The following is a 13,804-nucleotide window of genomic DNA, read 5'->3' as shown; positions in this document are numbered from 1 at the left end:
TATAATTCATGATTCACCAATATCAGATGTCTATTAGATCCACTACAAGCAGAAAGTTTTATGTTAGGAAAATTCGTATGTTCCAGTTTGTCAAGCATGAGATCGAAAGGTAGTGGTACGAAATTTTTATATAAATTTGGAATCGTCATATTTTTCCATGTAATTTGTGTAATGTTTCTGTTTCTTCTCCTTCCTCGGTCGAACAATCAATCTCGTCTTGACTAATTCCTGTCATCGTCAGAACATTGTCTCCAGTTAACTTCAATAACCCCTCGAGAATCACCGGTGCAGTTATTGCGCGTTTTTTTCTCCCGTTGGGCGTTTTTACGTATTCGCACAACGCGTTTTCCGCGCTATTCCGAGAATAGATCCTAAGCGGCTGCTAACTGGGGACTGTACAACTGGCCCTTAAAGTAGTGTGGCGATAAGGCTAACATTTTTTTCAAAATTTCATTTCCTTGGTACTCCGGATAATATGTAATATTCCTTACCTTTTAGTCCTGTTAGTAGTTTATTTCCACTCTGGTCAATAATTATAACAATGCTGATCATTCGTACTCCCAATCAACCACATAAACAAACAACGATTGGCATTCACCAGTTCGGGTTCATTCGGCTCAGTGCGTGTAGCCCCGTCTCCTTTTGTCTGCGGAAAAGTTTTTTATTTCTACATGTGAAGAGGATTCCTCTAGCAGACACAACACATACACACTGCAGGCATTTAAAAATCAACTTATGATTCGTTCAGAAGTCAACTTAGAATGTGTTCAAACATGTTCAAAAACCAACAGGGAAACGTTTCAAAATCATATGAATAATCGATAGACCAACATGTGCGGGATAATAGGCGCTTTGTGAAACAAGGGTTTTTTTCTTCGAGAAAAAGCATTTGGCGCCCCCTGAAATTACCGCTCAGGGCAGATACACCGGTTTGCTCCCCTAGATCCGGGACTGCTGGTGTCAAGGCAACAGACATATTCGCGTGCTGCCCAGAGGTCATCCCGATCACAGACATGGCAGCAGAAACAGTGGCCATAGTCTGATCATGAACTGGATCGCGAGGTTTGGGATGTCGCAACCTATAACAGCAGAACATGGGAAGGAATCTGAGTCTCATTTGTTCCATGAGCTCCTACATCAAAGGACTGCAACCAAATCAGAACCACCAGCTACTTACTATCCTGTGGGGAATGGCTACACAGAACATGAAAAGCTGCTCTAATGAGCAGCGATGGTCAGTGGACCGTAACACTACCGCTAGTGCTGTTAGGGCTAAGAATAGCAGTCGAAGGGGACCTGCACTGCTCTGCAGCGCAGCTGGTGTATGGGGAACAATTACAACTTTTCGCCGAGCTTATCTCTACTAAAACACGTCATCATCCAACTAAAAGGGCTTTGATGCAGTTCAATCACCAACTACAAGGCAGGATGGCACGAGTATGTCCTAAGGCACAAAAGAATCATAGAGACAGAAGAGTCTTTGTACACAAAGAACTTCAACATTATAGTAAATATGGCCACTCTTAAGGCCACTGTGCACCAGATCCTACAAAGCTCTCCATGTGTGATGTTAAAGCTATTCTCGAATCATTTTGTGTACTCATAGCTACGAAGCACAAAAAAAGAAAAAGAAAGACAGTGTCAAATTGTCATTACCACTTAACAAAACCTTCCGCGGAAAAGGAACCTGTGAAGAAATTTTACACATCTCATGTTATAAAACCGTATGTTCAACGAAGGTGCAGTGGTAAATGAGTCATCAGGCATTAAGAACACTGGATCCTGAAGTTGCACTGAAAGAGTCGAAATAGCATATCGTGGACGCTACTGCAACTGCAGTCAGTATCCAGGAACACCAAAGAGAACTTCACAAGGCAGCCAACTACACTACATTCCTACAATTAACGTTCCGTACAGATGGAGAGACGGCAACTGAAGTTGTCGATCAATGAAGGAATCAGTCTTCAGATATGTCCGGGATTGAACCGTCGTCCTTCCGATTGCGAGTCCAGTGTGCTAGCCACTGCGGCACCTCGCTCGGTGAATCATAAGTTGATTTACTTTGATTACTTCGAGCACTTGCCATGTAACTAATTGCTCCCATCCCTCCCAACGATGATATATCCGTATGCGACATAGAACACACATGACTCTGTGCATAATGTACCTGATGCCTCATTCAGGAGAATTCTCGTTGCATCTAGAAATAAAAAAAAATATAAAAAAATACTGTTCTTCGATCTCGTGTTTGAGAGACTGGAGCATAAGAATGAAATGTGAAACTATTTCCTAACATAAAACTTTTTCTTGTAGTAGGCCTAATAGGCATTTGGTATTGGTACTTTGTGAATTGTATTCTGTCATGTTATTTATGTAAATGAGGTACATGAAACAGACCATTTATACCCAAACAGTCTCGCTTATTTAGCGTGTGTTACAATTGCTGCATCATTAGAAACGCCTGTTTCCTTTTATTTAATAGACAGTGACAAAACAGACGTAATCAAATCAAGTAACCACATCAGTCTTGAGTACTATTCGTATTACAAGCTTTTTCTGTATTACATGACGGCATTTTGATTTATATTATAGGAAAGCGTCTGACGAACCCAGATGAAGTAACAGATTCTTTCGCAGAAAGGAAAGCACGCCGTGTAAAGCTGTAGCAAGATTAAAGAGAAAAAATGTTGGGACCTAAGGATTGAAGAAATGTGCACCGTCTCTTGTCTTTACTGATTTTATGCTTCCTATATTTAATTTTACGTCACGCAAAAGAGAAAGTTATTAGCTAATAGGCAATAAAGAGTGCATATTTTCTGAAGACTTCTTACTCTTCCGGTTACAGATAATCCCACACAATATTAACTGTGACATTTTTTTAAAGGGAGGATAGGATGTCAAACCGGCCGACTGGGAGCAGGAGAGGCGCCACAGAACATTTTAATTTCTACTTTCTTGAATATGTGTGTTTTTTTAAATTTATTTATTATCACAACATCGTTTGATGGCTTCCATTACAAAATATACGCGCTTGAATTCCACAGAGCGAAATAAAGTGATGCCGCAGAAGAATGCTGCGTGATGAGGCATGGCACTGCACTTTGGCACACTTAATGCCAAATACTCGTAAAATGTTTCACATTTCCTCGAATATATATGTTCCATATATCAAACTCTTGAGAAAGATATGCGCTACAAAATGAATATATTTTTGAAAAATCGATTTTTTTAAAATTTCTGGCGTCCTATCTCAAACGTTCGCTTGGAATGGTGGGGGCACCACTAGCAAGTTTCTGCCCTCGTTCGGAAACATCGTAGATCCGGTGCCGTTTAGAATGTTTCAGTAAACAGTATTGGGCGCTTATATATCGCTTCCGTAAGGACCACGAAGACAAGATTAATTACAACTGCACAGAGATATTTAAGCAATCATCTTCGAGCGAACTGAAACCGAAGTGGTTTGTAGAGTACATATGCAATTTAACATGAGGGAATGCTTCCCATGGTAGCAGACATCGTCAACAGCACATTTCTTCCCGAAAAATCTAGACGATAATGTTCCGTACCCTTGAAGATCTTTGCGAAGCATTCTGAAATGCTTTGTGGAATGTTTCAACGTTTCGTTCCTTGACAGCCACGGAGAATTGCCTTTAAATAGATCTAGCAAAGCGTAGACGCATTAGACTTCGTCTTGACGAGTCAGGCACTGGAGAACAGTGCTGCCATCTGTCACAATTTTCCACGTCTTGCGCATGCGCAGGATTCGTGGTTCAGGCACTAACCGTGAAGCCGGTAAAGGCGGTTTGGGACACCGGCTGCTGTCATTAGCTGCGCTGCTGCAGTTGGAGGAAGATGGTACCGAAGATGTGGCTTTTTGTACTGTTCGCGACTGTTGTATTTTCGGTGAGAGCGGACCCAGCTGTGGTGTATGCGACATGGGATCCCGAATCTGAGAACAAGGTAGTGTTGCATTACCATGACAGCACTGGTCATGTGCAACGGGATAGTTCACCTCCCAGGCATTACACTCTCAGAGCAACCTATGACAACACTATCAACAAGACAGGGTAAGTCTGCTGTTTGTAACCTAACATTAATTGATCCTTCTTGTACCTCATAGATAGTTTGATAACGCAGAGTACTGTGAAATATTTTTACTGCAGATTTGTTTTCTATATGGTGTACTTACCTTCCCAACAAGTTCCCTGGTTTTAGGGCCCTGTCAGATTTATTTACCTAAGATAATCGTTCAGTATTTGTGACGCCAGTTAAGTGCGTAGTAATAACATAACTTAGCAAAAACTGCCGAAGAATTCAACATTCCAACAGGATTATATTTGCTGCTTCGCAAAGTTTGTTCATTTATTCGGACTTTTCCCGTCTGTCGTGTTATTAAATTTTATCGTGAGTGACCGGAGCAATCTTCAATATACAGGGTTTGGGCAAAAATATGGTAACACCGCTGGAGCTACATTCCTGAACATGAACGCAGATGCTAATCGAGTTTGCAGGTTGCGCTGTTGTATTTGACCATAAACAGCAACTTTGCAATGTTCTCAATAAGTTAAGTGTCGGTCATGGTCAGGACGCGTTGTGTGTAGTTAGTAGTGCGTTATGTCGGAGCCGAGTGAACTCAGCCGAAGTGTTTGGTGTTTCAAGACGCACCGTATGGGAGATTTATACGCCATACAGGGAAAATGGAAAAACAACATTCGCTAAGTCACAACGCGAACGAAAATGTGTGTGTAGTGTGATCGTGACGGACGGTCGTTGAAGAGGATTGTGGCGAGAAATAAGAGGAAGACAGCTGCAAAAGTCAGTGCGGAACTGAATGTCTCACTCTCGAACTCTGTCAGCACAAAAACAAGACGAAAGGAGATCATAAGCAGGCAATTGGACGACGAGCTGTAATTTCAAAACTACTCATCAGTAATGAAAATACCTGTAGCTGGAAAACGTGGTGCCGAAGCCATAAACCTGGACTATGGAGCAATGGAGAAAATTAATTTGATCGGACGTGTCTTGTTTCCAATAGTTCTCACCTTCTGGTTACGTTTACGCACAAAGATGAAGCATGGCAGGGTTCAGTGATGATTTAGGCGGCATGTTTTCCATGGCCTCATGGTTACTCTGCAATGCAGCATTACTGCCAAGGATTATGTGAGCAATTTGACTGATCTGGTTCATTCCAATGGTACAATGTTTGTTTCCCAGTGGTGATGTGTTGCATGACAAGAGCCCTTTTCACACATCTCGCATCGTCGACGACTCGTTTTGTGAGCACGAGGATTAACTGTCGCATCTCTCATGGCCACCAGTGAAGCCAGATGTGAACATAATTGAGCCTTTGTTGTATAATTTGGAGAAGAGGGTGTGTGATCGCTTATCCACTTCCATAGTCGTTATCTGAACTTGCCACAATTTTGTAGGTAGATTGGCGTAAGTTTCTCTTGGAACCCATACAGATTCTTTATTTATCCAATCCGAGACGACTGGAAACTATTTTGAGTGCCAACAGTTTTCCTACACCGTATTGGGCATGACCAACTGTTGTCTTGTTGGCGTTTCCATATTTTTGTCCACCTTTGTGATATATATTTGTAAGTATTCTGCCGCTTTTTCTTTCAGTAATGCAGAAGAATCGGGGCAAGTGTTACCCATCTTAATGTGCACTATTTGCCGCCACATGCAGCTGTGCATCAATCGTTTCAGTATTGCTCTTAGCAAGAACTTATTATTTACCATTTTCTAGCAACATTAAAACTTTATTTATTGAGCTTCATTTATATCACCACCAAATAAACAGCATTAGCGGTTTGCTGTAGGAATTACATAAAAATAGAAACATTGCGATTTCATAACGCCAATGCAGCTTGGTAATGACACTGATGTTAGTCGCCAGCAATTTATCACCTATTGGGGGTGTAGATTTTTCTAGGTTTATCTGTATTACTATCTTTTTATTTTCGCATCGAAGATTTCTATCCTGTTTTTTTTGTTGTCTACCTATCTTTCTTTAGTTCATCCTTTAGTATTGTCTTATCATGAAGAATGCAACACAGTCTCCATTTCAGTTCAGTGTCGGTCACTGTCTCGCCTTCGACTCCTGTCTTTCCTGTTATCCATTTGATTGTGTGCCTTTTGGTTATGCCTCAAATCCGTATTTCCATTCTGTACTTGTTGGGCAGTCATCGACTTTTGAAATGTTTGAGCATTTAACGTCCATATTTCATTTTTGTTAGTAGTGGTGGTATATACTGGTTGTTTAAGACTTTCCATTTGAGACAAATTAGGTATTTACTTTCGAATATAGTTAGTTTGAGAAACAATCTTCAGATCATATGTACCTTATTTCTTTACGTGTACGTCCACTTATTTTTTCATTTGACCAGAGTACACAAATTCATCGACTGTTTGTTAATTTCATCATTAATCTTTACTATTTCCCTATTAGTATATTGATTGTACATTATATTTATCTAATTTTAATTAATTTTCAAATGGCTCTGAACACTGTGTGACTGAACTTCTGAGGTCATCAGTCCCCTACATCTTAGAACTACTTCCAGGTTGTAGCGGCTTAATTTTCAGGCTTAGTGTCACACTTGCCCTGTTCATTTCTTCCTGAAGTTCCACTGCATCCAAAGCAAACATCAAATGTTGTTCAGATAAGCTCCATTTATGCAGACTCTTCTTTCATACCAGTTTAAGACCTTTGTAGGCCTTTTCCAAGACTGCAGGAAATTGTTTTGGTAAAATACACTTCCTTTGCCTGACTGTTTTCTCAACTCATCATTTTTCATTCTCTGGATGTAGTCCACAGGAAACTGTAACCTTGTTGTACATATTATTCCAAATTAATAATAAAAGTGTGGACCAGATGTGGCTTAAATCCAAAGAAATAGTATCGGCAGCAGTTGAGAGATGTATACCAAATAAATTAACAAACGACGGAGTTGATCCTCCTTGGTATACAAAACGGGTTAGAACACTGTTGCAGAAACAGCGAAACAAACATGCCAAATTTAAACAGACGCAAAATCCCCAATATTGGTTATCTTTTACAGAAGCTCCAAATTTAGCGCGCACTTCAATGCGAGATGCCCATAACAGTTTCCACAACGAAACTATGTCTCGAAACCTGGCAGAAAATCCAAAGAGATTCTGGTCGTATGTGAAGTATGTTAGCGGCAAGAAACAATCAATGCCTTCTCTGCGCGATAGCAATCGGAGATACTAAGACAGTGCTGCCACAGCAGAATTACTAAACACAGCCTTCCGAAATGCCTTCACAAAAGAAGACTAAGTAAATATTCCAGAATTCGAACCGAGAACAGCTGCCAACATGAGTAACGTAGAAATAATGTCCCCGGAGTAGTGAAGCAACTTAAATCACTTAATAAAAGAAGTCTTCTGATCCAGACTGTATACCAATTAGGTTCCTTTCGGAGTATGTAGATGCATTAGCTCGATACTTAACAATCATATACAAACATTCGCTCGACGGAAGATCCGTACCCAAAGACTGGAAAGCTCCACAGGTCACACCAATATTCAAGAAAGGTAGTAGGAGTAACCCAGTAAATTACAGGCCCATATCGTTAATGTCGATATGCAGCAAGATTTTAGAAGATATATTGTGTTCAAACATTATGAACTACCTCGAAGGAAACTGTCTATTGATACACAGTCAACAGGGGTTTAGAAAACATGGTTCCTGTGAAACACAACTAGCTCTCTATTCACATGAAGTGTTGAGTGATATTGGCAAGGGGTTTCAGATCGATTCCGTATTTCTGGATTTCCAGAAGGCTTTTGACACTGTACCACACAAGCGGCTCGTAGTGAAATTGCGTGCTTATGGAATATATCGTATCAGTTATGTAACAGGAATTGCGGTTTCCTGTCAGAGAGGTCACAGTTCGTAGTAATTGACGGAAAGCCATCGAGTAAAACAGTAGTGATTTCTGGCGTTCCCCAAGGTAGTGTTATAGGCCCTTTGCTGTTCCTTATCTATATAAGCGATTTGGGAGACAATCTTCGGTTGTTTGCAGATGATACTGTCGTTTATCGACTAATAAAGTTATCAGAAGGTCAAAACAAACTGCAAAACGATTTAGAAAAGATATCTGAATGGTGCGAAAAGTGGCAGTTGACCCTAAATAACGAAAAGTGTGAGGTGATCCACATGAGCGCTAAAAGGAACTCGGTAAACTTCGGTTCCAAGATAAATCGGTGTAATCTAAAAGTCGTGAATTCAACTAAATACCTAGGTATTGCAGTTACAAACAACTTAAATTGGAATGAACACATAGAAAATGTTGTGGGGAAGGCTAATCAGAGACTGCGTTTTACTGGGAGGACACTTAGAAAATGTAACAGACCTACTAAGGAGACTGCATACACTACGCTTGTCCGTCCTCTTTTAGAATACTGCTGCGCGGTATGGGATCCTTACCAGATAGGACTGATGGAGTACATCGAAAAAGTTCAAAGAAAGACAGCACGTTTTGTATTATCGCGAAATATGGGAGAGAGTGTCACAGAAATGATACAGGATTTGGGCTGGACATCATTAAAAGAAAGGCGTTTTTAATTGCGACCGGAATCTTCTCACAAAATTCCAATCACCAACTTTCTCCTCAGAGTGCGAAAATATCTTGTTAACACCGACCTACATAGGGAGGAACGATCTCCACGCTAAAATAAGGGAAATCAGCGCTTCTATTGAAAGCCTTCTTTCCACGCGCTGTACGAGATTGGAGTAATAGAGAATTGTGAAGGTGATTTGAAGAACCCTCTGCCAGTCACTTGCATGTGATTCGCAGAGTATCCATGTAGATTTAGATTATGCAGCAAACTGACATAAACAGATTGTATCCTCGGTTCTCAAGTTCTGCCAGCACAGATTTTCTTGTGACAGAGTGAAACGCTTTCTCATAGTCTATAAACTTCATACAAAATCTTGTCTGATATTAGTTGCCCCTTTCTGGACTTTCATTGACATCCTTTAGACCAGCCGCAGGCGGCTCACAGTGAATGAGTCCGCACAGCATACGTGGCCGGTGTGCAGTGACCAATTTTCTTCCGAAGCGTTGGGCAATTTCGTTTGTTCGGAAAGATGGGCAGACACCGTTTACCCGCTTTCGGCCGGTTGCCGGCGCTCTCCGTACAGTATTTCTCAAACGCTTTTACAGAAAAAAGTGATTTTTTGCTTTACTTATAGATTTATATGTCAGATTCATGATGACCTGCCCATCATTTCGTTAATGGCTGTAGTTATTGTGATATTTGCATTTAAGTAAGACACTGCACAATTTTCGAAAAAGTTTGCAATGATAAATAGGGGTCACTATTATTTTGCGTTTGGTGCATATTATATAATAGGTTGCTTTAGAAAACATACAGAATTTTTCTGTGGACTTGGGTGGAGCTCTATATCTACCAACAATCTCAAGAAAATTGACTGATGTAGCACAGACATTTGCGATCGCGTGCACCAGCGATAAAGCCAGGATGAAATATGCACAACATTCCTTGTAGTTGACAAACGGTTTGAGATATCGAAATAAGACTTTGGAAAATGACAGCATGCAAAGAGGAGAGTATTTTGCAATATGGTTACTATGCAAAGCTTTATTACCTACTGTTATTCCATTTACTACAGGCTTTTCCGATGAAAGAATTTAATTTTTAACAGCCATCGATAACTGGTGAAACATGAAATGCCGTGGGTCTCGGAACAGCACGAGTGAAGACATTACAAGTTTATTTTTCTACTGAGGATATGCTTTTTCATAGGCTTTTGACCTTATTTTTCCTGAGTTCCTCACTTTTAAAGTGGCTTAGGAATTCTCTCACAACTGCGTCTGCACTCTGTGTTAGTGAAGCGACATTGTGTTAGCTCCGTTTACATTTTGGCAAAAGAATAAAATTTTAACATCTCAACAAGATACATGTAGGTTTTACTCTAGTGACCACTCAAGACGCTTTTCTGAAATTACAAATGGTTGAGAAGTCAGGCGAAAATAAATCGATGATTTGTTGCATTTTCAGTGGAATTCTTTTTAGATAGTGACCAAAACAAAGGCGACAGTAGATCTTTTTGAAGTGTCACCATGCAGCTGTGGGCGAGGAGATGCACCACTTAATATTTATAAACAACCTGAGGGAAAGGTTTGAACGGCACATCCTGTCCAGCGCTCAGCATTTCCCTACAGCGCCTACCCGGAACCGCTCGCCCTTTCCACCACGGGTGCCCTGCCGGTTGCGCGTCTACCGGTCACGTTATTCTGAGCGCACTCTACGTAAAGTCAACAAAACATGTCATTAGTTCACACCATTTGTCAGTAATATGCACTTTATTGAACAAATATACTTACAACAGTGTTTTCACAAAGAACTGAGTTTTATAAGGATCCACCCTTTTTTCTCCGGAAGGGAATGAAAAATCAGTAAAAAATAAAACAATAACTGATTCCGCATAAAGTCCTGGTGCAGCTGGTATCAATAATTCTTTCCCTTCACTGTCTCCCCCATCTACTTTTATTTTACATAATACACACACCAAAAAAGTTTTGCATCACCTCGGTTCGTCCCCTGCGGGTTTGGGGGTTAGAATAAGCCCGCGGTATTCCTGCCTGTCGTAAGAGGCGACTAAAAGGAGTCTCAAACTTTTCGGCCTTCTATGATGGTCCCCTGTTGGGTTTGACCTCCATCTTTCAAAATTTTCCGAAGAGCGAGCCGATTGGGGAAGGGCGCCTTACTTGGTGCATTGTGTCCATCTTGCGATCAGACCTTTCGCCAGCTTATACATCGTTGAACTGCAGTCCTGTCCGCTCTCCATCTCTTGGGCATGACTCTTTTTCTGCGTGCAGATAACACCTTGCACTGTGCAGTGCCTCTTTCTGCACCGACGGCGACCATGGACCACATGTTACCTAACATCCAGCACGGTAGCCAGTCCGTTGTGGTGGGGCCGCCATGTACCCTGTTGGTTGTAGCCCCCTGACAACACAGGGATCGCTCTACTGATGCCTGCGCCGTTAACTCCCCACGTATGCCAAGGAGTAGATGCCTATCCTCCTGGGGTATCGGGACTCCCGGCAATGGCCATCCTGCCAGGTGGCTCTTGCCGTGGCTGGGTGGCGCCCGTGGGGAGGGCCCTTGGTCGGAGTAGGTGGCATCAGGGCGGATGACACGCAATGAAGCGTGGTACATCGTCTCTCGCTGGTGGCCAGCCGCCAGCAGTCTCTAAGCGTTCTAGGGCTCAGTTTAACGCTTAGAAGTACGATCCGAAAACGTTCCCCTCCCTCGCCACACCGTGGGAGGAACGTAAGTCTCAGGATGGCAGTAGCAGTTATTCGCCCCGCTTCTTAGTTTGTACGAGGGTTGATGGGGAGTCTTTTCTCTCCACAAAGCCTCAGTTCTTCGTCGAACATTTAGAGGTCAAGTTTGGGGAGGTGGAGGGCTTGTCAAAAATGCGCTCTGGGTCAGTCCTGATACAAACAGCATCCTCTGCCCAGTCACGAAGGTTACTCGCTTGTGACAAGTTGGGGGATGTTGCCGTTACGATCACACCCCATAAGAGTTTAAATATGGTCCAGGGAGTTATTTACCATATGGATCTTCTTTTGCAGTCTGATGAAGAGCTGCGCGCCAATTTAGAGCGCCGAGGTGTATATTTCGTCCGGCGCGTTCATCGGTGTCCGAAGGAAAATCAGATTGCTACCAGTGCCTTCATCTTGGCCTTCGAAGGCGATACATTACCGGAAAAAGTCAAGGTGATGGTCTACCGATGTCACGTTAAGCCCTATATCCCTCACCCAATGTGGTGCTTTAAGTGCTGGAAGTTCGGCCATATGTCTTCTCGCTGCACTTCCAGCATCACATGTCGAGATGACGCCCATCACATCCCAATACTCCATGTGCCCCGCCTCCCATCTGTGTCAACTGCGGGGAGCACCATTCACTTTGCTCGCCAGACTGCCGAATTTTCCAGAAAGAGCGTAAAATCATGGAATACAAGACCCTGGACCGACTAACCTATACTGAGGCCAAGAGGAAATACGACCGACTCCATCCTGTGAGAATGACATCTTCCTACGCTGCTGCTACAACACCTGTGCTAGCCCCGTCTGTTTCTCAAATTGTGGCTGGATCGACGAGTAGTAAAACTCCTCCTGCCCCCTCGCCAGTGGGGGGCTCTACCCACCGGGTTGCTCCTGCGCCACCTACCTCAGGAGCAACACCATGCCACCCATCGGGGACATCAGTCCCCACTTCTAAGCCGGAGAAGTGTCCAACTTCTTCGGCTTCTCACGCTCGCAAGGGGTCCCTTGGGTCCCTCCCTTCCCAGGTTTCCGCCAGCGAGAAGCCTGACGACCCGCGATCAGCTGGTCATAGGGCTTCACGATCCTCCTCCGTCCCGGAGACTGAATCGGTGAGGCCCTCCCAGCCGGTGCGACCCAAGGAACGGCGTGAGAAACCCAAGAAGAGCTCTCAGCCCAAGGAACTCGCGGTGGCAGCCATCCCACCGCAAACTTCCAGCTCTGCGTCTGAGGATGCGGTGGAGATTCTGGCGTCCGCTGAGGACCTCGATCTCGCCGGTCCATCAGACGCCATGGAAAGCACTATCACAGGTGCTAAATCGGAGGCAGCAGGTGACCCAGCGGCGTAATCTCCCTTCCCAGTCCCGTCAAGCCTTTCTCAGCCATGGACAACACCATCCTCCAGTGGAACTGCAGCGGTTTCTTCCACCATCTAGCTGAGCTCCGCCAACTTATCAGCCTTCACCCTTTCCTCTGCATTGCTCTGCAGGATACTTGGTTTTCGACAATGCAAACCCCCGCCCTCCGTGGCTATCGGGGTTATTATAAGAACCGGGCAGCTTATGAAAGGGTGTCTGGTGGCGTCTGCATCTATGTCCTCAACTCTCTTCACAGCGAGTCTGCACCTCTCCACACACCTTTAGAGGCTGTCGCTGTTCGGGTGTGGACGCCACAGGCTGTTACCGTCTGCAGTCTTTACCTTCCATCGGATGGTGATGTCGCCCAGCATGTCCTGGCTGCTCTGATAGCTCAATTGCCTCCACCTTTCCTGTTACTGGGCGACTTTAACGCCCATGACCATCTGTGGGGTGGGTCAGTGGCAACAGGTCGAGGCGCCATCGTTGAGCATTTATTGGCGCAGCTCGATCTCTCGATCTTAAATGATGGTGCCTTCACACACTTCAGTGTGGCGCACGGCACATACTCTGCCATTGACGTTTCGATCTGTAGCCCTAGCCTCTTACCGTCTGTCCAATGGAGAGTGCATGACGACCTGTGTGGTAGTGACCACTTTCCGATCTTTCTGTCACTGCCACAGCGTCAGTCTTCTGGGCGCCCTAGCAGATGGGCTATGAATCAGGCTGACTGGGACTTGTTCTCCTCCACTGCCGCTATTGAGCCTCTCTCTAACGATGCCATTGATGCAGTGGTTCAATCGGTCACCAGCGGCATCGTTACTGCCGCCGAATCTGTCATTCCCCGTTCTTCTGGGTCCCTTCGGCGGCGGACTGTGCCTTGGTGGTCGCCTGAGATCGCTGAAGCGATTAAAGCTCGCCGGCGGGCGCTCCAGCGTCACAAGCGGCATCCCTCAGTCGACCACCTTATCGCCTTCAAACGGCTGCGTGCGCGAGCCCGCTGCATTATCCGCCAACGCAAGCAGGAGTGCTGGGAGCGGTATGTGTCCACCATTGGCCTCCATGTCACTCCATCGCAGGTCTGGGCCAAGATTCGCCGCCTCTATGGCTATCGGACCC

At 44.1% G+C, this 13,804-nt stretch overlaps 1 protein-coding gene across 1 annotated transcript in view; it reads left to right on the top strand.

Annotated features, from left to right (window-relative positions):
* Positions 1–3,278: 3,278 nt before the first annotated feature.
* LOC126336798 (putative phospholipase B-like 2) overlaps positions 3,279–13,804 on the top strand; it is a 147,529-nt gene continuing 137,003 nt past the window's right edge. Inside the window, exon 1 of the mRNA XM_050000835.1 lies at positions 3,279–4,067. Coding sequence (XP_049856792.1) covers positions 3,853–4,067 — 215 coding nt within the window. The 5' untranslated portion in view covers positions 3,279–3,852. The remainder of the gene's footprint in view (positions 4,068–13,804) is intronic.

Source organism: Schistocerca gregaria, chromosome 1, assembly GCF_023897955.1.
Source record: "Schistocerca gregaria isolate iqSchGreg1 chromosome 1, iqSchGreg1.2, whole genome shotgun sequence".
Classification (NCBI taxonomy): Eukaryota; Metazoa; Arthropoda; class Insecta; order Orthoptera; family Acrididae; genus Schistocerca; species Schistocerca gregaria.
The sequence above is the reverse complement of the archived record's forward strand: the minus strand, read 5'-3'. Positions and strand labels throughout refer to the sequence as shown.